Source organism: Sorex araneus, chromosome 1 (assembly GCF_027595985.1).
Source record: "Sorex araneus isolate mSorAra2 chromosome 1, mSorAra2.pri, whole genome shotgun sequence".
NCBI classification, from domain to species: domain Eukaryota; kingdom Metazoa; phylum Chordata; class Mammalia; order Eulipotyphla; family Soricidae; genus Sorex; species Sorex araneus.
In genome coordinates this window covers 51,579,522-51,604,011 of record NC_073302.1, presented here as the reverse complement: position 1 = coordinate 51,604,011, position 24,490 = coordinate 51,579,522, and the positions used below count along the sequence as shown (strand labels likewise).

The following is a 24,490-nucleotide window of genomic DNA, read 5'->3' as shown; positions in this document are numbered from 1 at the left end:
CGTGTGTACACACACATACACACACACATTTGTGACAAGCTGCAACCATTGACCTGTGTGACCAATTTCTGTATACAGACTTCGTAGCCAACATTTATGTTGTGTCCATACACATGTTGAGTTTTTCTTTCTTGCATAGTTTCTGTTTATCTGATCTTATGGCCCAGGTGAAGAGACCACATGGACCTACAGGAATGTGAGGGAAATATCAGAGAGGCTCCTTTGTTAATATACATCACTCTCTACAGTAAATCAAATGTAAATGAAAACTATCTGTTTTTAATAGATAATTGCAAGAGAGGGCTGGTTTCCCCAAACACATAGACACCCACAATTCTTCCTACATCAACTAAGGAGTGTGTAGACAGTGGGAGACACAGGTCTAAAACTTTGTTACAAAAATATAGAACAAACATCATTAAAGAAAAAGTGACTATACTCTTATTTCTACCTAAACACACTTCTGTTTTACACACAAATAACTTTTTCAATGGCTACTAAGCATATATTTAGATTGAATCATAAACATTCCCTGGGAAAATTACATTTTTCTAACCCCCTCCCCCCCCCCAAAAGGTTTAAGACATTGTTTCATGCCACATGGAGAAAACTTAAATGAAAACCAGAAAATGGGAAGTAAAAGTAGAGGGCAAAAGTAGAGGGCAAAAGTGAAAATCTGGGTACCCTATTTAAGGGGTATACGGGGAGAGCGTCTTCAGAGAAGCCAGACTCCAGGGTTCACCCCAAGCTCAGCTCAGCCAGACCAGCGCCTTCCTCCTGCTCCCAATGGCCCTCCTGCTGCCTCTGCTCATGGCCCTGGTGCCACTCAGCTGGGGCCCTGCTGGCTCTCTGGGCTGTGTCCTGCCTCACAACCACGTCCTGGTCAGCAGGAGGAACCTGGAGCTGCTGGGCCAGATGAGGCGAGTGTCCCCGTTGTCCTGTCTGCGGGACAGAAGAGACTTCGGCTTCCCCTGGGAGGCGGTGGCCGACGGCCAGTTGCAGAAGGCCCCGGCCCTGTCTGCGCTGCACGAGATGCTCCAGCAGCTCCTGCAGCTCTTGCTGAGAGAGGGCTCGGCGGCCGCCTGGAGCCCGGCCCTCCTGGAGCCGCTGTGCACGGGGCTGCACCGGCAGCTGGAAGACCTGGACTCGTGTTTGGTGCAGCTGAGTGCAGACGAGGGCTCTGCCCCTGGCCTCTGGGGCTCCACCGTGGCCATGAAGAGGTACTTCCGGGGCATCGCTCGCTACCTGCGAGAGAAGAAATACAGCGAGTGTGCGTGGGAGGTGGTCAGAGTGGAAATCTTGAGATCCCTGACGCTCTCGGCAGCCTTGCAAGGAAGGTGGAGCGTTAAGGATGAAGACGTGGAGTCTTCGTGAACTGCACCTCAATCAGGAACATGCCATCAGACATTGCACATGTCTACGGACATTTAAAATGACTCTTACATCAATCTTAATCATATAATTTATTGAAAAGATTCAGTTAAGACTTTATCCATGCTATTAGTTGAATGCATGTTAAAAAATATTCAGCCTCAGCTTATCCATCCTCAGAGAGGATTACCAGAATGTCATTTATTTATGTACTTATTAATTTTATTCCCAATCTGACCATATTTATAGTTATTTTCATAATATATAATAGATTTTGTCATTATGATATATTATAATTTGGAACGTTATTTCACCTATGATAGTGTTATTTATTAAATTGTCAAAGAGAAGCTAACTGAATTTAAACTATTCATTTATTTTGGGGGGAGGGCCACACCTGGTGTTATGCAGGGCTTACTCCTGGTTCTGTGCTCAGGGATCACAGCTGGTGGTGCTCTCATGAACCAAACAGAGTGCCTCTGATAGAAACTCCATTGAGTGCATGCAGAGCAATTGTCTTAAATACTTAACCATCTCTCTAGCTTAGTGTTCTTTTTAAAACTTAAATCCTTATGCATTTCAATTAAATCATCTCAGAAAAGCATTTGTCTCGAGTCCTGTGGAGTAGTTCGTTTCTCTTAAACATCTTTCAAAATCTGGGGTTTCATGGGATTCAAGGCATCTTGGAAAATATGAGAAACAGTTACCCTTATGTTGGAGGTGAAACTTGTTTACACTCAGTCTTCAGCTCAGGTGGTGAGATTTGAGTGAGGAGTGGTCTGGTGGCTGCTCTTTATTGGCAGACCCTGAGACCTGGCACTCTTTCTCCCACTCTTTCCTAGACTGATTTACTGAATCCATCTCTCCATTTCTCCTTCTCCACTCTCCCACTTTACTACCCATGCAAACAGGTGTGTCTGATCTCTTGTGAGTTTTAGCTTCAAGGATTCTATTTAGCAAAATCCAGAGAGAATGTAGTGAAAAGGGAGCTCTAGTTTTTTTTCAAAATGTTGAAGAGAGGTGTTGAGGAGTGAATGTCTAGGAGCATTTTGGCTACCTGACAAAATGCTGCTGCAAAAATGAAATGGTTGCAGCAAGAAGGAAAAGTCAGAAATCGCACAGGAACAGCCGCTAAGGCTGAAAACAGACTTGGTCCTGCTTCGTTTCATCTCATTTCATTTCTCCACAACATTCTTCCTTACCCGCTGTCCTACTGATCTGGCACCTGACATAAATTATTCAAAGAAAGTACATAGGTCATAAGGTATCACTAAAACATGGCAAAGAAGAGTTATTTTGAAAATATAATCAGTAAGTTTGCTTCTATTATAACCAAAACATTTACAATAAAAATGTGTTAATTAGTTCAGACTGGACTGATCGTACAGTGGGCAGGGTGCTTGCCTGCTGCAGACAGCGTTCAATTCCCAGCACCCCAAATGACTCCCCAAGCCTCACCTGGAGTCATCCCCAAATCTCCAGCCAGGAGAAAGCTCTGAGCACTGCCAGGTGGCCCCCAAACAAACATAGACAACACATAGAGGGTTTGAGTGAAAAAAATTTAATGACCTGAAGTTAAATTAAAATGACATAAAATTTTCCCTTTAGGTAACAGAAAATATCCAACATGTGAAATCTCTTAGGGGAAAACAGTAAACTGAAAATATTAAAAAATTGGCTACCATTGGATAGCAAGATGATTTCATAACTAAATAAATGTAAAATTCACTGTATCACTGTCGTTCTGTTGCTCATCAATTTGCTCGAGTGGGCACCAGTAACATCTCCATTGTGAGACTTGTTACTGTTTTTGGCATATCAAATACGCCACGGGTAGCTTTCCAGGCTCTGCCGTGTGGGTGAGATACTTTCGGTAGCTTGCCGGGCTCTTCAAGAGGAGCAGAGGAATTGAACCCGGGTCAGCCACGTGCAAGGCAAACGCTTTAACCATTGTGCTATCTTAAATATGAAATTTAATTACCAAAGTTAACATAATTTAAACACTAGGTATAAAAATTTTTTAAAATTAATGTTTTATTGAATCATCATGAGATAGTTACAAAGCTTTTGTGATAAGGCTTCGGTCATACAATGTTCCCATACCCATCCATCCAGTGTACAGTTCCCACCTCGAATATTCCCCATATTCCTCCTGCCACCCCATCCGCACCCCAGCCTGTCTCTATGTCAGTGGCTGAAATTTTTCTTCTCCCCTCCCTCTCTCTCTTCCTGTTTTGGGCAGTATGCTTGTAGGCCACATTTTATCAAGAAGTATAATTTTGGGGGGGAGGTGGGGTCACACCCAGCGATGCTCAGGGGTTACTGCTGGCTCTGCATTCAGGAATTACTGCTAGCAGTGCTTGGGGGACCATATTGGATGCGCAGGATTGAACCCTGGTGACTGCGTGCAGGCAAATGCCCTACTGCTCCAGGCCCAAGAAGTATGAATTTTAATCTTGAATGTTTTAATTTTTTAAGTTGAATTCACTTAACATAAATATTAATAAAGGAGACTGCTCCAAATTTCAACATGTAAATATTAAATATATATTACGAATTATTAAATCACTATTCATACAATTATTTAATTATTACTCTTTTTTTAATTTTTTATTGAGTCACCATGTGGAAAGTTACAAAGTTTTCAGGTTTAAATCTCAGTTATACAATGCTCGAATACCCATCCCTTCACCAGTGCTCATATTCCACCACCAAGAATCCCAGTATAGCTCCACCCCGCCCCCTCACACCCCAAACCCCCCACACCCCCTAGCCCCCCACCCTAAGCCCCGCCCCCCGCCTGTGTAACTAATAAATTTCACTTTACTTTCATTTTGATTGCATACAATATTTCAACAAAACTCACTATTATTGTTTGGAGAGTCTGTCCCCTAAAGTCAGACCTGCTGAAAAGGAAGCATTAGATAATTTGTTTTCCATTGCTAAATTATTTGAAGAAGTCTAATCCAACTTTGCTTTTTCAGCGTTTATTATCGCCTGCACTTAAACGCGGGTGTGGAGAGTCCGGGACTGTGCCTGGCTGCCGCCAGCGCATCCTCCAGGGCTTCTGGCCCCTGGGGTCGCGCCCGCCCTCACCCCGCGGGCATCCCGGGACCGCGAGGCGCTGCAGCTGTGCCCGCGCCTTGGCTCACAATTCGCACTCACGGCGCGGAAACGTCCGATTCTGCGCGAACCACCAACCACGCCCTGATCTTTAGTCTCCCCTCTCTCGTAGATGCCAAACGTTGCCTGAAACGCTTTTGCTGGCGTTTCTAGGCGAGAATCAAGCACCGAATCAGGCGGCGGGCAGCCGGGCGATCACGGGCTCCTCTTCCGGGGAGATGCGGTGGCGAAGGAGTTGCCGCGGCCGCCGCGGTGGCGCTAGTCTTCAGGGAGATAAAGCAGTCGGCGGAATACCTGGAGCGATAGCACAGTGGGTAGGGCGTTTGTCTTGCACGCAGCCGACCCGGGTTCGATTCCCAGCATACATATCGCTAGTAACCCCTGTTGCATCGCCAAATTTCTTCCAAAGATTAAGCAAGCCTGTGCTGCTAGCTTGGACTCGCGCCGAAACGCCACCTGCGCGCCCTCCAGCAGAATCCCGCTTGTGGGAACCAGTTAAGAGAAAAAGCGCCGCCAGTTGCCATCTTCGTGCCAGCGCATCCTCAAAGAAGCACTTCTGGAGCTCGCCATGGTCCCCAAGTACTTGCTGATGGCAGGAGTGATGCTCTACCTCCTCCCTGAGTGCACTCAAGAATGGAGCCAGACTCTGGAAAACAGTGAAAAGAGGGAAATCGCTAGGCTTCTGAGCCAACTGCAAAACACCCCGTCTCACTCATGCCTGAATGACAGAGCACACTTCCAATTTCCTTGGAAGAGAGGCAATAGCACCCCAATCCAGAAGAGTCAAGGCATCTGTTTCTACCAACTGATGCTCCAGCACATGTTCGTGCTCTTCAGCACTAAGCACAGCCGCGCTGCCTGGAACCACAGCGTCCTGGAGAAGCTACTCTCAAGCCTTCATTACAGCCTGGAACATCTACATCTAGAGCCCAGAGAACAGGGCAGCCCAGCTTGTCTCTCCTCGGGAATGAAAGAACTTGTGAGAAAGTACTTCCGAAGAATCAAGCTCTATCTGAAGCAAGAGAAATACAGTACGTGTGCTTGGGAGATTGTCAGGGTGGAAATTCAAGCCTCCTCTTTCCTCATGAAATAATCACCAAAGTGAAGGCAGCATGCCAGAACGGTGTACTTGGCACATTCAAAGGTGTATTTGGCACATTCAGATCACCAATTTCTGTATCAGCGGATACAAACATCTGAGAGTAGATCTCAGATATTTTAGAAATATATCATCATTTTAGAAATATATCATCATTATTTTCATTATAATTATTTTAGAAATATATCGTCAAGTATCCGTTAAAGAGAACATGATCAATTTTATTAAATGAACATTTGTATGACTATATACTGTATTTAAGCAAGGTGTCAAAAATCAGATAGGACAGACATGTAACGCGATTTAGAGATGACCGCTGGACTAGAGCTGATACCAACTGAATTTCACGGGTCATCAAAAGACCACATGGCCACCCACCATGAGATGGTCAGACTTCTTCGTCAAAACCTTGAACAAATGGTTTAAGGCTCTTGGTGTTCCTGGAGCGAACAGATATCATTGGGCTATACTAGCACTCAACAAGGATGAATGGAGACATTACTGGTGCCCGCTCAAGCAAATCAAAGAGCAATGGGATGACAAGTGATACAAGTGATTAGTCATGTTGTATGGACACAGTAAGAAATACATTAGGCTTGTAGAGTGGCTGTCCTGAGGACATCTTCTAGAGATCTCAGGCTACAGTGCTGAGGCCAGATTACTTGTTCCTAACCCTAGCAGTTGTTACTTTTTGGATCATGACACAATTTGTTCATGACCATGCTCTTAACTTATAGTTAAGTACTGTGGTGCTTTGACCTGGCCCATTTCAATGCCACGGTAGCTCATAGGCTGTCCTGGGTCCATTCAGTCCTTCATTGAGACCCTGCTTTTGGGTGCTAGGAAGTAGTCCTTGAGGATTAAGTCAAGGAAACAGATGTCAAGGAGTGAATATTTTTCTAAGTCAATTAACTCCCAAATTACAAAAACACAGCGTTAACTGTCTTCCTGTGTTGGGAAATACAAAAAAGACATTACTCTGAATTAGCTGTGCAAAGGACATAAGGAAAAGAGAAAAGCAATATTTACAAGTTAACAGAGTCTGATTAGGAGGTAAAGGAGATTGACTGATTGGGGAAGCAGAGCACAGATAAACACAGAGGAATGGGAGTGTCTAAGGAGCACTGTGAATGGGTGCTACTACCCACATTCCCAAGACTTAAATACCATTTATAGTTATAAAAATTATTTATTTAATAAAATCGACCATGTTCTTCTCTTTAACAGATACTTGATATATTTATAAAATAATGCTATTCTTTGGCCCTCAAATATTTGCCCGCTGATACATAAATTGGTTTCCTTTGGGGTCTTAACAGCATTTGAATTAATTTGAGAATACCAGATATACCCTTCTTCAAGTGTACTAAATTTTCTTCTTCGGTGATTGTTTTATGAAGAAAAAGGAAGCTTGAATCTCCCCGCCCCTTCCCGCCCCCCCCCAATCTCCCAGGCACACGCACTGTGCTTCTCTTGATTCAGATAGAGCTCGATTCTTCAGAAGTACCTTTTCACAACAGTTCCCAAAAAGAGACAAGCTAGACACGGTTCCAGGCAGCGCGGCTGTGCTCAGTGCTGAAGAGCATGAAGATGTGCTGGAGCATCAGTTGGTAGAAACAAGTGCCTTGACTCTTCTGGACTGGGTTGCTACTGCCTCTCTACCAAGGAAATTGTAAGTGTGCTCTGTCATTCAGGCATGAGTGAGACGGAATGTTTTGCAGCTGACTCAGAAGCGTAGTGATTTCCTTCTTTTCACTGTTTTCCAGAGTCTGGCTCCATTCTTGAGTGCACTCAGGGAGGAGGTAGAGCATCACTCCTGCCATCAGCAAGTACCTGGGGACAATGGCGAGCTTCAGTGCTTCCCTGAGCGTCCTCGAGGGAACCTGCTGGCACTGTGACGGTGACAGCTACTGGTGGCTCTTTTTCTTTTGGCTAGATCCCAGCAAGCGGGATTTTGTGGATGGCCACGAGAGGGCGCGCGGGTGCCGCTTCTGGGCGTTGGGGCGCGGGTCCAAGTCAGCAGCCCAGGCGCGTCGCTGAGCGGACTCCGCGGCCGGCCGGCTGCTTTAATAGTGCACTGAAGCCCAGCGCCGCCGCGGCGGCATCGCCCGGGCAGAGGAGCCCACGATTGCCCGGCTGTCCTTCCGCGTGATTCGGTGCTTGACTCTCTCCTGGAAACGTCAGCAAAAGCGTTTTTGGGCAACTGTTGGGGTTTTTGAGAGAGGGGAGGCTAAGGATCCGGGCGTGGTTTTTTGTTGGCACCGAATGGGACGTTTCTGAGCGGGAGAGGGAATTGTGAGCCAAGGGCGCAGGCACAGCTGCAGCGCCTTGAGGTCCCAGGGATGCCCGCGGGGGGAGGGCGGGAGCGACCCCTGGGGCCAGAAGCCCTGGGGGAGCAGCCTGGCACAGTTCTGGGACTCTCCACACCCGCGTTTAAGTGCGGGAGATACAAGAACACTAAAAGCTTAAAAAAGCAAAGTTGGATTAGACTACTTCAAATAATTTCATTCATGATTAATAGTTAAATAATTTTATGAATAGTGATTTAATAATTCCTAATGTATAGGTTTTAATACTTAGATATTGAACCTGGGAGTAATTTTTTTACTAATATCTATGTTAAGTAAATTAAGCTTAAGAAATTAAAGCATTTAATTTAACATTTAATTTAACATTCACACCTACATATTTTTTTTTTATTTTTAATTAGAGAATCACCGTGAGGGTACAGTTACAGATTTATACACTTTTGTGCTTATATTTCCCTCATACAAAGTTCGGGAACCCATCCCTTCACCAGTGCCCATTCTCCACCACCCGTAAACCCAGTGTCCCTCCCACCCTCCCCAATCCCATCTCCCCCCCACCCCACCCTGCCACTGTGGCAAGGCATTCCCTTCTCTTCTCTCTCTCTAATTAGCTGTTGGCACACCTACATATTTTATCCCTAACCTTTAAATGTTTCCTTTGGTAATTGAATTTCATATTTATGTTTAAATTTATTTAACTATGAAATTATTCTTTATATCTAGTCAAAGCAAGTTTTTTAATATTTCCAAATTTACTCTTTCAAATTTAATCCTTCCCCCGGAGAGATTTGACATGTTGGATGTTTTCTGTTCCATCAGGGGAAAATTTTGTGTAATTTTATTTATTTATTTTTTATTTTATTGAATCACCATGTGGAAAATTACAATGCTTTCAGGTTTAAGTCTCAGTTATACAATGCTGAAACAACCATCCCTTCACCAGTGCCCATATTTCACTACCAAAAAAAAAAAAAACACCAAAAACCCAGTATACCTCCCACCCCGCCCCCCCACAACTGATAAATTTCACTTTACTTTCTCTTTACTTTGGTTACATTCAATATTTCAACAAAAACCTCACTATTATTGTTAGGAGTTCCCCACTAGAGTCAGACCTGTTGTGAAGTGTTGGGGATGGGCCTAGGCACCCCCTGCCTCTGTCCCTGTAAACAGGGATTGGGTGAGGAGGGGGCCTAGGCACTCCCTACCTTAATTCCTGTAAACGGGAATGAGTATGGAAAAACGTGGCATGAGGGCGACTCATCTCCTGACAGCCGACCTTGACAGGCGGCCGAAGGGCCACCATGCTCTGGCTACCTGCCTCGTGAGAAAAGTTGAAGGGCCACCATGCTCTGGCAGCTGGACTCGAGAGGAGGCTGAAGGGAGGATAGGCTCGCGTCTGCCATGGCCATGCTCAAGGCCACATCTGCTTTCCCATGTTTCTCAAGGCTGAGAGAAGGAACCGAAAAACAAGTAATATTGGCAAAAATAAAGTTGCCTGCACCGCTTGAATAATGTTTATGCCACTTATGTAACCTGCTGATCATTGCTAAAATAAGACTATATAAACCCGCTTGGATTTCAATAAGCTTGCTGTATGCCTTATATTGCATGCAGTCCTCCCTAGCCCACTCAACTCTCATTCCCTCTCTCCGGCCCGGGTTCAAGTTGGCCGAGGCTTAGTTCTCAGTCTGGAGACATTCTACATACCAAAAGTAGTTTAGCTGGCCTCTGGAGTCATGCTTGTGCATCTGCGGAGAGGCCGCTGGGATCACCAAATTTTGTGTAATTTTAATTTAACTTGAGGTCACTAAAATTTTTTTTCACTTGAACCCACTTTGTGATATTTGTGATGTTTGTTTGGGGCCACCTGGCAGTGCTCAGAGCTTACTCCTGGTTGGAGACTTGGGCATGATTTCCGATGAGGCTTGGGGAGTCATTTGGGGTGCTGGGAATTGAACGCTGTCTGTAGCATGTAAGCACCCTGCACACTGCACTAGCACTCCAACCTGACCTAGCACATACCCTTGATTGTATATTATTTAGTTATTATGGAAGCAACTTACTGATCATATTTTGAAAATGACTCTTCTTCTGCACCATGTTTTGTGAAACCTTATTATCTATATACTCTCTTCAGGTGCCAGAATCATAGACAATGAGTAATGAAGGCTGTTGTGGAGAAGCAAAATAAGATGAAATATTGCAGAACCAGGTCGGCTTTTAGCCTTTACTGCTGGCCCTGTGCAACTCCTCCCTTTTCCTTCTTGACTCTACATCCGTTTCGTTTTAGCAGCAGCATTTTGTCAGGTCACCAAAATACCCCTAGAACATTCACTCCCCAAAACTTTTTTTCAACATTTTGAAAAAATGTAGGACTCTCTTCTCACTACACTTCCTCTGTGATTTTGCCGATCAAATAGAAACCTTGAAGCTAGAAACTACTAGAGATCAGACATGCCTGTGTGAATGGGAAGTGTAGATGGAGAAATGGAGAAATGGATTCAGTAAATCAGTCCGGGAAAGGGTGGAAGAAAGAGTACCAGGTCTCAGGATCTGCCAAAAAAGAGCAGCAGTCCTTCCCACTTCCCTCTAGCAGACCACTCCTTTTCACACAAATCTCACCCTCCATTGCTGAAGACTGTATATCAGTTTCACCTCCAACATAAGGATAACCGTTTCCCCTATTAAACCAGATACCTTGAGTAAACCAGATGCCTTGAATTCCATGGAATCCAGCTTTTGAAAGTTATTGACAAGAGATAGAACTACTTCACAGGAATTGAGACAAATACTATTCTGAGGTGATTTAATCAAAACACTTAAGTATATAAGTTTTAATAAATAATACTGGGGGTGGAGCCATAGCACAGCTTGTAGGGCGTTTGCCTTGCACACAGCCAACCCGGGTTCGATTCACAGCATCCATTACGGTCCCCCAAGCACCGCCAGGAGTAATTCCTGAGTGCATGAGCCAAGAGTAACCCCTGTGCATCGCCAGGTGTGATCCAAAAAGCAAATAATAATAATAATAATATTCTGCTGGAGAGATGGTACAGTGTTTAAGGCACCTGCTTTGCATGCAGCCAGTTCAGATTTGATCGCTGGCATCCTGTACAGTTCACAGAGCACCACCAGGAGTGATTCCCTGAGAACAAAACCAGAGCCATTCCAGGACAACACCAGGTGTTGCCCCAAAACAAAAAAAAATGAATAATTTAAATTCAGGTTGCTTCTCTTTGACAATTTAATAAATAACACTAGCATAGGTGAAATAATGTTCCAAATTTTAATGCATCATAGTAACAAAATATATTATATAAAATAACTATAAACATGGTCAGATTGAGAATCAAATAAATAATAAATACATAAATAAATAACATCTGGGTGATCCTCTCTGAGGAACCTTCCTGAGGCTGAATATTTTTTAACATGTATTCAACATGTATTCATGTATGTAATAACATGGATAAAGTACTAGCTGAATCATTTCAATAAATTATATAATTTAAATTTATGTAAGCGGCTTCTCAAAAGTCCGTAGACATGTGCAATGTCTGATGGCATGTTCCTGATTGAGGTGCAGTTCATGATGACTCCAGGTCTTCATCCTTAATGCTCCACCTTCCTTGCAAGGCTGCCGAGAGCGTCAGGGATCTCATGATTTCCACTCTGACCACCTCCCACGCACACTCGCTGTATTTCTTCTCTCGCAGGTAGACAGCGATGCCCCGGAAGTACCTCTTCATGGCCACGGTGGAGCCCCAGAGGCCAGGGGCAGAGCCCTCGTCTGCACTCAGCTGCACCAAACACGAGTCCAGGTCTTCCAGCTGCCGGTGCAGCCCCGTGCGCAGCGGCTCCAGGAGGGCCGGGCTCCAGGCGGCCGCCGAGCCCTCTCTCAGCAAGAGCTGCAAGAGCTGCTGGAGCATCTCGTGCAGCGCAGACAGGGCCGGGGCCTTCTGCAACTGGCCGTCGGCCACCGCCTCCCAGGGGAAGCCGAAGTCTCTTCTGTCCCGCAGACAGGACAACGGGGACACTCTCCTCATCTGGCCCAGCAGCTCCAGGTTCCTCCTGCCGACCAGGACGTGGTTGTGAGGCAGGACACAGCCCAGAGAGCCAGAAGGGCCCCAGCTGAGTGGCACCAGGGCCATGAGCAGAGGCAGCAGGAGGGCCATTGGGAGCGGGAGGAAGGCGCTGGTCTGGCTGAGCTGAGCTTGGGGTGAACCCTGGAGTCTGGGCTCTCTGAAGACGCTCTCCCCGTATACCCCTTAAATAGGGTACCCAGATTTTCACTTTTGCCCTCTACTTTTACTTCCCATTTTCTGGTTTTCATTTAAGTTTTCTCCATGTGGCGTGAAACAATGTCTTAAATGTTTGGTGGGGGGTTGGGGGGGCAGAAAAATGTAATTTTCCCAGGAAATTTGTATGACTCAATCCAAGTGTATGCTTAGTAGCCATTGAAAAATTTCTTTGTTCCAAAGACTGAAGTGTGTTTAGATAGGCATAAAAGTGTAATTACTTTTTTGTTAATGATATTTGCTCTTCTTCTATATTTTAGAACCAAACTTTTAGACTGTGTCTACCACTGTCTACACACTCCTTAGTTGATGTAGGAAGAGTTGTGGGTGTCTGTATATATTTGGGGAAACCAACCCTCCCTTACAATTATCTACTAAAACCAGATAGTTTTCATTTACTTTTGATTTATGTAGAAAGTGATGTATATTAACAAAGGAGCTTCTCTGATATTTCCCTATTAGAGACATTCGTATAGGTCCATTTGGTTCTCTTCACTGGGGCCATAAGGTCAGGATAAACAGAAACTATCCAAGAGAGCCCAATATGTGTGTAGACACAACATAAATGTTAGCTACAAAGTCGATATACAGAAATTGGTCACACTGGTTAATGGTTGGAGCTTCTCAGAAATGTGTGTGTATGTGTTTGTGTTTGTGTGTGTTTGCAGGAGAGAGGGAAAGAGCAGTTTGGATTGAGAAGGAACCAGTATGACATAATAGTTAGAAATGATCACTCTGGACAAGAACCACTGAGTGTTTAAAGTCAGTAAAGGTATATACATGGTAACCTTTCAGTATCTGTATTGAAAACCATAATGCCAAAAAAGAAAGAGAGAAAAACAGAGATAGAAAACAATAGAGGGGGAGGAGGAGAAGAAAGAGGAGGAGGAAGAGGAGGAGAAGGAGGGACAGGAGGTGGAGGAGGATGAAGGAGGAAGAAGGAGGAGGAGGAAGGAAGAGGAGGAGAAGGAGGGACAGGAGGTGGAGGAGGATGAAGGAGGAAGAAGGAGGAGGAGGAAGGAAGAGGAGGAGGTGTAACCACTAAATGACTAGGAATCCCGCAACTGTCTCTCTCGCCGCCTGTATTCGGTAGTCTTGTACAGCTACCCAACCCAGGATGGCCGAAGCCATGACCAGGCGAAGGAAGAAACAAGAGCCAGGCTGGTTGGTAATCAGTTGCCACTTATTTCATTCTCCCCGCACGTCTGTTCCAATCTCACTAAGCTCCTCATTTTCATCTCCTTCTGTCTCCCTCCTTTGTCTCTTCACATTCCGACTCTCCACCTTGGTCTCTCTCTAGTTTTTCCCAACTCCCAGCATTGGGGGTAGCAACCACACCTAGGTGGGGTAGCACAATCAACATATCAAAGCCTTTTCTGACTGCCTGCAGCCAGGAAATCAAGCTCAAGGGCAAAAATATCAACCAGGGTTTTTTCTCCTTTCGTTAGTCCAATAACCATTTAAACATCCATCTTAATTAATAAGATTAGTCATGTTGTATAGACACAGTAAGAAATACATTTAGCTGTAGGGTGGCTCTCTTGGGGACATCTCACTTGAGATTTCAGATTACAGTGCTCAGGCCAGATTAATCTTTCCTAACCCTAGCAGGATCCTAATCTAGTTGTTACTTTTTGGGTCATGACACAATTTGTCCATGACCATGCTCTTAACTTAAAGTTAAGTATTACATGATGCTTTGGCCTAACCCATTTCAATGCCAGGGTAGCTCACAGCTTGTCCAGGGTCCATTCAGTCCCTCATCGGGACCCTGCTTTTGGATGCTAGGAAGTAAGGACAACTGAGGCTTAAGTCGAGAAAACAGATGCCCAGGAGTGAATATCTTTCGAAGTCAATTAAATCCCAAGTTACAAAAGCATAGCATTAAACTGTGTTCCTGTGTTAGGAAATACAAAAAGGACATTACTCTGAATTAAGAGTAGAGAAAAGCAATATGTACAAGTTAATAGGACTGGATCAATAGCACAGCGGGTAGGGTGTTTACCTTGCATGCAGATGACCCGAGTTCGATTCCTCTGCCCCTCTCGGAGAGCCCAGCAAGCTACCCAGAGTATCTCACCCACACAGCAGAGCTTGGCATACTAACCATGGCGTATTTGATATGTCAAAACCAGTAACAACAGGTCTCACAATGGAGATGTTACTGATGTACACTCGAGCAAATCGATGAGCAACAGGATGACAGTGATACCGTGATACAAGTTAACAGAGTCTGGTTAGGAGGTAAAGGTGATTGACTGGTTGGGGAAGCAGAGCACAAAGAAAGAAGTTACAGATAAACACAGAGGAATGGGAGTGCCTCGGGAGCACTGTGAATGGGTGCTACCACTCACATTCCCAAGAACTTAAATGCAATTTATACCTATAAACTTATTTATTTAATAAAATTGATCATGTTCTCTTTAACAGATATTGAATGATATATTTCTAAAATTATGCCACCTTTTGGCTCTCAAATATTTGTCCGATGATACATAAATTGTTTTCCTTTGGGGTCTTAACAGCATTTGAATTGATTTGAGAATGCCAGATAACACCCTTCTTCTGGTGTGCTACATTCTCTTTGATGATTGTTTCATGAAGAAAAAGGAGGTTTGAATTTCCCGCCTAACAATCTCCCAGGCACATGCACTATATTTCTTTTGATTCAGATAGAGCTTGATTCTTTGGAAGTACTTTCTCACAAGTTCTTTCATTCCCGAAGAGAGACAAGCTGGGCTGCCCTGTTCTCTGGGCTCTAGATGGTCCAGGCTGTGATGAAGGCTAGAGAGTAGCTTCTCCAGGACGCTGCGGGTCCAGGCAGCGCGGCTGTGCTCAGTGCTGAAGAGCATGAAGATGTGCTGGAGCATCAGTTGGTAGAAACAGGCGCCTTGACTCTTCTGGATTGGGGTGCTACTGCCTCTCTTCCAAGGAAATTGTAAGTGTGCTCTGTCATTCAGGCATGAGTGAGACGGGGTGTTTTGCAGTTGACTCAGAAGCGTAGTGATTTCCTTCCTTTTCCTCTTTTCCAGAGCCTGGCAACATTCTTGAGAGCAAGCTGGGAAGAGGTCAAGCATCACTCCTGCCATGTCGAGCTTCGCTGTTTCCCTGAGCGTCCTCGAGGGGGAGCACTTGCACGGTGACGGCTACTGGCAGCGCTTTTTCTATTAGCTGGTTCCCAGCAAGCGGGATCCTCCAAATGGCCACGAGAGGGCGCGCGGGTGCCGCTTCTGGGCGTTGGGGCGCGGGTCCAAGTCAGCAGCCCAGGCCCGTCGCTGAGCGGACTCCGCGGCCGGCCGGCTGCTTTAATAGTGCACTGAAGCCCAGCGCCGCCGCGGCGGCATCGCCCGGGCAAAGGAGCCCACGGTTGCCCGGCTGTCCTTCCGCGTGATTCGGTGCTTGACTCTCTCCTGGAAACGCCAGCAAAAGCGTTTTTAGGCAACTGTTGGGGTTTTTGAGAGAGGGGAGACTGAGGATCCGGGCGTGGTTGTTGGTTCGCGCAGAATCGGACGTTTCCGCGCCGTGAGTGCGAATTGTGAGCCAAGGCGCGGGCACAGCTGCAGCGCCTCGCGGTCCCGGGATGCCCGCGGGGTGAGGTGGGCGCGACCCCAGGGGCCAGAAGCCCTGGAGGATGCGCTGGCGGCAGCCTGGCACAGTCCCGGACTCTCCCACCTGCGTCCTATTGCGGGCAATGCCGACACTCTGGAAAGGAAATTTGTATTAAACTTCTTTAAATAAATTTATTAATTAGTTAATAATTAAATAATTGTATAGTGACTAAATAATTTTATTCTAATATACGTTTTTAATATTTTGGCATTGAAACTTTGACGCAATTTTATTGGTCTTACTACATTTATGTCAAGTAAATTAAACTTAAAACATTCTGAATTAAAATCATACCTCTTAGTGAGTATAACCTACCTAAAACTATGTTTTATACCTAGTCTTTATGTGTACTAGGCAATTAAATTTCATATCTAAGTTTAAATTTATTTAACTATAAAATTCATCTCGCTATCTAGTGGTAGCAAGTTTTTATTAATATTTTTCAGGTTTACTATTTTCCCTGGAGATTTGACCTGTTGAATGTTTCCTGTTGCTTTAGGGAAAAGTGTGTCGTTTTTATTTAACAGCAGGCCACTGAAATTGTTTTTCATAGGAATCTACTTTTGTATTTGTTTGGTTTTTATTTGGGACCACCTGACATTGCTCCGAGCTTACTCCTGGCTGGAGACTTCTGGTGAGCCTTGGGGAATATTAGGGACGCTGAGCATCGAATGCTGTCTGCAGCATGCAAGCACCCTGACCACTGTTTGGTCACTCCAGCCTAGCCTAAACCACATTTTTATTGTAAATTTTTGGGTTATAATAGAAGCAAACTCACTGTCATATATTTTAAATGACTCTTCTGCTTTACTATATTTTGTGATATCGTGTGACCTATGGACTTTATAGTTTGTGATGCCTTGAATTCCATGGAACTCCAGATTTTGAAAGATATTGACTAGAGATAGAACTACTCCACAGGACTCGAGACAAATGCTTTTTTGAGGTGATTTAATTGAAATGCAAAAGGGTTTAAGTTTTTAAAAAGAGCACTTAGCTGGAGAGATGGTTGAGAATTTTAAATATTCGCTTTGCTTGCACTCAACCAAGGCTCAATCTATAGTAGCCTGCATGGATTACGAGCACTTCCAGGAGTGAGTGATTCCCTGAGCACCTAACCAGGAGAAATCCCTGAGCAACACCAGATGTGCCCCCTCCCAAAAAAAAAGAAATGAAAATTTTCAATTAAGGTTCCTTCTCCAAGAGAATTTAATAAATAACACTATTATAGGTGAAATGATGTTCCAAATTTTAGTACATAATAGAAAAAATCTATTATGCAAAATGACTATAAAAATGGTCAGACTGGAAATAAAATTAATGATAAATATATTCTGGGTCATCATCTCTGAGGAATAGGGAACCCTGAGGCTGAATATTTTTTAACATGTATGAACTGGAGTGATAGCACAGTGGGTAGGGCACTTGCACATGGCCGACCTGGGTTCGATTCCTCCATCCCTCTTGACAGCCCTGCAAGCTACCAAGAGTATCCAGCCCGCATGGCAGAGCCTGGCAAGCTACCAGTGGCATATTCAATATGCCAAAAACAGTAACAAGTCTCACAATGGAGACGTTACTGGTGCCCGCACGAGCAAATTGATCAACAACGGGATGACAGTGCTACAGTGCTATTCAACAAATAACATGGATCAATTATTAGCTGAATTATTTAAATAAATTATTTTCTTAAAAAATTATTCTCTTAAATTTGATGTAAGACAATGGCTATAATCCTCATTGTCCTCTCTTGGAAGAGAGCATAAAAGAACAGGACACAGCATAGCCATGCCATCGGACCCGCACCAGGCTGTTTCATTAGGGGTACCCCAGAGGAGTGTAGGTAAGGTCCCTCTTCGCCTCACGGGACCCAGCTCTGGCAGCCAAAAACCTCCAGAACTCAACCACTGCCATGCTCACAGCCGCTCTCCATGCTCGGGCCAAGCCTCACTCAGGACTAAACCTATTCCTGGACCATGCGGCCAAGGAGTGGCCCAAGACATCTCATACCTCATACCATTCATATTCCAAAAATAGCACACCACATTAGATGGGGTTTAAAGTAGAAGACAACCAATCTTAGAGGAAAACATTTTTACAGATACATATGTACATAAGCACACAAAGTTCAACCTTTAGCAACATATTAGCAATTTTTTAATTAAATTTTGTTTTCATAAAGTTGTTTACAATAAAAGATTATATTCAATATTTTGACACCAGTCCCACCTCCATTATACCTCCCCATCACCATTACTTTGAATTTTCCCACCACAACTAAACCTGCCAAACCAGGCAGATGCTAGATAATTTATTTTGTACTGCTTGTTATGAATAGCAAAAGATGTCAAGCAGCTGCGAGAGTGGCCACATACTCCTAGATTTCGACAATTTTAGAAAATTAGGGGCTGGAGAAATCTCTGCAGTGAGCTGCTGGGTTCTGAGATTCTTTAGTGTGTCTCTGAATTGAGCCCTCATCTGCCCTCAGCTGCACCAAACACGAGTCCAGGTCTTCCAGCTGCCGGTGCAGCCCCGTGCGCAGCGGCTCCAGGAGGGCCGGGCTCCAGGCGGCCGCCGAGCCCTCTCTCAGCAAGAGCTGCAAGAGCTGCTGGAGCATCTCGTGCAGCGCAGACAGGGCCGGGGCCTTCTGCAACTGGCCGTCGGCCACCGCCTCCCAGGGGAAGCCGAAGTCTCTTCTGTCCCGCAGACAGGACAACGGGGACACTCTCCTCATCTGGCCCAGCAGCTCCAGGTTCCTCCTGCTGACCAGGACGAGGTTGTGAGGAAGGACACAGCCCAGAGAGCCAGCAGGGCCCCAGCTGAGTGGCCATGAGCAGAGGCAGCAGGAGGGCCATTGGGAGCGGGAGGAAGGTGCTGGTCTGGCTGAGCTGAGCTTAAGAGTCTGGATTCTCTGATGACGTTATCTGAGTGTCACCCTTAAATAGGCTACCACTGCTGTCTATTGCATCCCATTTTCTGGTTGTCATAGAAGTATTCTCCGTGTGACTTCAAGCAAGAGCTTAAACTTTTGATTTGGTGAGTCACAAAATAAATAGGAAATGTGTATGACTGCCAATGAAAAATCTTTTGTTTTCATGGCATTAGTGTGAGTAGGTAGGTATATCTATGCACTCACTGTTTCCTTTACGATTCTTGCTCTTCTATGTCTTAGGAACATAGTTTTAGACCTGTGCCTTCCATTGTGTACACAACCCTTAGATGAGGTAGGAAGACAATCTCTCCCAAGCTTGCAGGTGACTGTGTTTGGGGAAACCAACCTGCCCTTGCAATTTGGTCCTTACAAACAGAGACGTTTTCCTTTACAATCTGATTTACTTAGAGGGTGATGCATATTAACAAAGGAGCTTCTCTGATACTGTCCTATTAGAGACATTTGTGCATGTCTATTGGTTCTGCTTTGTAGGCTCACAAGGTCAAGATAACACATACTTTATCCTTTTTCCAACTTTTCTTACTATAGAGCTGAGGTGACACCCAGGCTATTCTGGGATCTCAGCAGGAATCCAGGTTCTTCTCAGGAAATTGTAGAAATGTTAGGAATCGGTTAATCCCTACATCCTTTTATACTAAGCCCAGCATTACCTCATACACAAGGCAGACATCGCATCTAGGAACACAATCCCTCTGGAGTTAGAATTCTCAAGCTACATTTACTGCAGCCCAAACATGTATCGCAGTACCTGAAGAATCTAGAATTCTCCAATTCTAGGGGCAATTGTTTCATTGTCCTCCTAAGGTAAACTTCAGCACCTTCCCCCTTGTCTCTGCATTTTCAGGATGACTCTTCCACTATCCCCACCTTTTCTCCAGAAACCAAGGGATGAAAAACTGAGATGGTGAGTATTTCTGTATAAAAATAAAAAGAAAGGGCGCGGGCGAGGAAAGGGACGCCTCACCGCACCGAGCCAGGCCCAGGGCCTAGGGCAGCAGCTGTCTCTCCCGCCACCCGAGTTCGGTAGCCTCCAGCCACTTCCCCCACCCCGGGGAGGTTGATGGCGAAGATGTGGCAGGCGAAGGAAGGAACGGAGCCATGATGGTTGGTCTCACTTGCAGTTTATTCCAATCTTCCCTCTATACACTCTCCGTCCTCTATACACTTTCCGCCCCTATACACTTTCCACCTCTATACACTTTCCCACCTCTATACACTTTCCCCCCTTCACCTTCTCTCCGAACCCCTTTTATTGATCATGGCCCTTCCAAAGGGCGCAATACATTGACGTCACCAAAGGCACCAAAAGATCTTACAGGAAGAACAAACGTTGAGGCAACATAATTCTCTTGTATCTGCAGGCCGTTAATCTAGCCCCCCCCCCCCCCCCCCCGGAAAGAAGATACAAAACCAAAACCGAAGCCTTCTTTGGGCTGAAAGCACTCGGATTTACATCCCAAAGACCAGGCTGGGCTGCAGCCTGGAATCTACAACGTCAAATCAAGCCTGGATAGCACCTTAGATCCGCGGGTCAAAGATCAGCTAGGTTTCTGTGACAAAAGGTTTCTGTGACAAAACTCCAGAAGGCAGCTGGAAAAGGGGAAATATTCCAACAATTTCTGCTCGAATTGTGATCTATTGAGTCAAGGTTCGGTCTGAGGTAAATACAAGTAAAGGAATTTAAAACAGACAAAGGAGCTGCACCATTCCTTTCTTTTATTTTCAAGACCTTAGACTTTTTTTTTAATTTCAACTTTCTAAGAAAGCAAAATTCTACAAAATTCTTTGTGTAGACACAAAGAATAAATAAATGTAGTTCTGAATGGTATGAGAAGGATAGCAGAAATTGATCTGACCAAGGCCAAAATCACATCCAGAAATTAGCAAAGTACAAGAAATTGGGTAGTAGAGATTATGACAGAGGGGAAGAATAAGAGCAGACACAGAATTACACAGGCAAAACTATGGTGATGTTTCCTACATTTTCATTGAGAATATCTGCTCTATTCTAGGTAGATGATTTGGTGTCCTCTTTGTAAATAGACACCCCAGATTTTCTTTGAAAAATTCTCATAAAAGAATATATTTTGTGTGACTCGAATAAAATGTTAATTTCTACCATGTAATAAAGTAATTTCTAACCCTTTGAGGGCTGATTTTTTTTTTTTGCTTTTTTGGGGTCACACCCAGCAATGCACAGGGGTCACTCCTGGCTCATGCACTCAGGAATCACCCCTGGCGGTGCTCAGGGGACCATATGGGATGCTGGGATTTGAACCTGGGTCGGTCGCGTGCAAGGCAAACAAACGCCCTACCCGCTGTGCTATCACTCCAGCCCCAAGGGCTGATTTTTTTATTGGAAGTTGTTACTGTGACTTCTGTGATTTCTTGGGATCCTAGGAATAAACTAAAGCTTTGCAGAGTCCAGCTCAGCGAGGGCCAAACAGGACCTGGACTGAGTAGTGAAACCTTTGGATTAGAACCTTGAGATAGGCCTGTGCTTTTATTGCAAACATTGTTAGTGACATAATGCATTGGAGAAAAATTAAGCCCTTACAGTGTCCAAATCTTGCACTGAATTACACTATGTTTAGTTGAATAAAATAGCAATTATAAATCAAGCTTAAAGCATTGACCAGGTCTTTACTTGCTTATAAGGTTTAACAAGTTCCAACACTCACTGGTCTTGCTTTGTCTCTGTTCTATCACACCTGCACAGCCAGAACACACTAAGGCAGACCTTGGCAGGGGTTTGTCCAGTGTGGTTATCATCTGGGTTGAATGCTGGTTGTAATCATATGCACAAAGCACAGTGAGTCATTTCCTATTCTGACTCATTTTGCATAGGCAGTTGATCCCTCTAAGCTGTAGGCTCTTTCTCTTCAAATGGCAGATGCTAGAGTCTGGATGTGTGTGATATGCTTCGCTCCCAAATCTTTAAGTTCAAGTCCTAGTGTCTGATAGGATGGCATTAGTAAGTGGGGCACTTGGGGAGGTGCTTACATACCAGGGACCCCCAACCTCAGGAAGGAGATTAGTGGCTTAAGTAAAGCTTCAGACATACTTCTCTTTTACAGATACTTGATGAAATATTTCTAAAATAATGGTAATGAAAATAAAGATGATATATTTTTAAATATTTGAGAGCCACCTTTTGGCTCTCAGATACTTGTCCGCTGATATAGAAATTGGTGGTCTGAATGTGCCAAATACACCTTTGAATGTGCCAAATACACCTTTCTGGGGTGCTGCCTTCTCTTTGGTGATTATTTCATGAGGAAAGAGGAGGCTTGAATTTCTCCCCTGACAATCTCCCAGGCACACGCACTGTATTTCTTTTGATTCAGATAGAGCTTGATTCTTTGGAAGTACTTTCTCACAAGTTCTTTCATTCCCGAAGAGAGACAAGCTGGGCTGCCCTGTGCTCTGGGCTCTAGATGTTTCAGGCTGTGATGAAGGCTAGAGAGTAGCTTCTCCAGGACGCTGCGGGTCCAGGCAGCGAGGCTGTGCTCAGTGCTGAAGAGCATGAAGATGTGCTGGAGCATCAGTTGGTAGAAACAGGCGCCTTGACCCTTCTGGATTGGGGTGCTACTGCCTCTCTTCCACGGAAATTGTAAGTGTGCTCTGTCATTCAGGCATGAGTGAGACGGGGTGTTTTGCAGTTGACTCAGAAGCGTAGTGATTTCCTTCTTTTCACTGTTTTCCAGATCCTGGCTCCATTCTTGAGAGCAGGCAGGGAGGAGGTAGAGCATCACTCCTGCCATCAGCAAGTACCTGGGGACCATGGCGAGCTTCAGTGCTTCTCTGAGCGTCCTCGAGAGGGCGCGCTGGCACGGTGACAGCAACTGGTGGGGGTTTTTCTATTAGCTGGTTCCCAGCAAGCGGGATTCTGCTGGAGGGCGCGCAGGTGGCGTTTCTGGGCGTTCGGGCGCGAATTCAAAAACATTGGAAGAAATTTGGCGATGCAACAGGGGTTACTCGCGATATGGGATGCTGGGAACCGAACCCGAGTCGGCTGCGTGTAAGACTAACGTCCTACCCACTATACTACCGCCCCAGTTGCTCTGCCGGTTGCTTTATCTCCCTGAAGACTAGCGCCACCCCGGCGGCCGCGGCAACTCCTTCGCCACCGCATCTCCCCGGAAGAGGAGCCCGTGATCGCCCGGCTGCCCGCCGCCTGATTCGGTGCTTGACTCTCGCCTAGAAACGCCAGCAAAAGCGTTTCAGGCAACGTTTGGCATCTACGAGAGAGGGGAGACTAAAGATCAGGGCGTGGTTGGTGGTTCGCACAGAATCGGACGTTTCCGCGCCGTGAGTGCGAATTGTGAGCCAAGGCGCGGGCACAGCTGCAGCGCCTCGCGGTCCCGGGATGCCCGCGGGGTGAGGGCGGGCGCGACCCCAGGGGCCAGAAGCCCTGGAGGATGCGCTGGCGGCAGCCTGGCACAGTCCCGGACTCTCCACACCCGCGTTTAAGTGCGGGCGGTAATAAACGCTGAAAAAGCAAAGTTGGATTAGACTTCAAATAATTTTATTAATGAGTAATAGTAATAGTAATAATTGTATGAATAGTGATTTAATAATTCCTAATATATATTTTTACTATTTAGATATTGAAATTTGGAGCAGTTTATGTTAAGTGAATTTAACTTAAAAAATTAGAACATTCAAGATTAAAATTTATATTTCTTGGGATTGGAGCGGTGGGGCATTTGCCTTGCCCGCAGCCCACCAGGGTTCAATCCTGCGCATCCCATATGGTCCCCCAAGCACTGCTGGCAGTAATTCCTGAATGCAGAGCCAGGAATAACCTCTGAGCATCGCTGGGTGTGACCTCCCCCAAAAAAATATACTTCTTGGTAAAATGTGACCTACAAGCAAACTTCCCGAGAGAGAGAGAGAGAGAGAGAGAGAGAGAGAGAGAGAGAGAGAGAAGGACAGAAGAACAATTTCAGCCACTGACATAGAGACAGGCTGTGGTGCGGGTGGGGTGGCAGGAGGGATATGGGGAATATTCGTGGTGGGAACTGTACACTGGAGGGATGGGTGTTGGAACATTGAATGACTGAAGTCTTATCACAAAAGCTTTGTAACTGTATCTCATGATGATTCAATAAAACATTAAGTAAAAAATAATATTTTATACCTACTCTTTAAATTATGTTTACTTCGGTAATTAAACTTCATATTTAAGGTTATATTTATTTAATTATGAAATCACCTTGCTATCCAATATTTTAAAAGCTAGCCAGTTTTTTTTTTAATATTTTCAAGTTTACTGTTTTCCCCTAAGAGATTTCACATGTTAGATATTTTCTGTTGCCTCAAGGGGAAACTTTATGTCATTTTTATCTAACTTCAGGTCTGTCCCGACCCTCGGGACTTGGTCAACGTGGGTAGCCGGGAGAGGGTGCGAGAGTGAAAAGGAGACAGACGAAAGGAGAAAGAGACAGACACAGACAGGCACAAGAAAGGGAGAAAGCTCCAACTTTATTTCTCCTAAGCTAGTCTTTTATAACTGATTATATGAGGAAGTGGGCAGAATGGGAGAATAGCAAAGAATGCAAACATTTAACAAAACTGGATGTGGGCCCCGATGGCAGTTTCCCTGGGCATTGTTCTGCAACCTTTCCCAAGAAGCGGTTGTTCCTAGTTACACGTCAGTTTGTACTGACATATTGGTTCCCAGGCATGGGTTTTTGGCTGTTCTTAGGCATTGGTTCCCGGC

At 45.1% G+C, this 24,490-nt stretch overlaps 2 protein-coding genes across 2 annotated transcripts; one reads left to right on the top strand and one right to left on the bottom strand.

The window, feature by feature from the left end:
* Nucleotides 1-786: 786 nt before the first annotated feature.
* LOC129401969 (interferon omega-1-like) lies at nt 787-1,374 on the top strand. Its single transcript, XM_055125575.1, has one exon. It carries the CDS (start codon nt 787-789, stop codon nt 1,372-1,374), a length of 588 nt encoding a protein of 195 aa, XP_054981550.1.
* Nucleotides 1,375-11,492: 10,118 nt separating this feature from the next.
* Nucleotides 11,493-12,080, bottom strand: LOC129399661 (interferon omega-1-like). Its single transcript, XM_055120397.1, has one exon. The coding sequence runs from the start codon at nt 12,078-12,080 to the stop codon at nt 11,493-11,495; it is 588 nt and encodes a 195-aa protein (XP_054976372.1).
* Between the last annotated feature and the right edge of the window lie 12,410 nt (nt 12,081-24,490).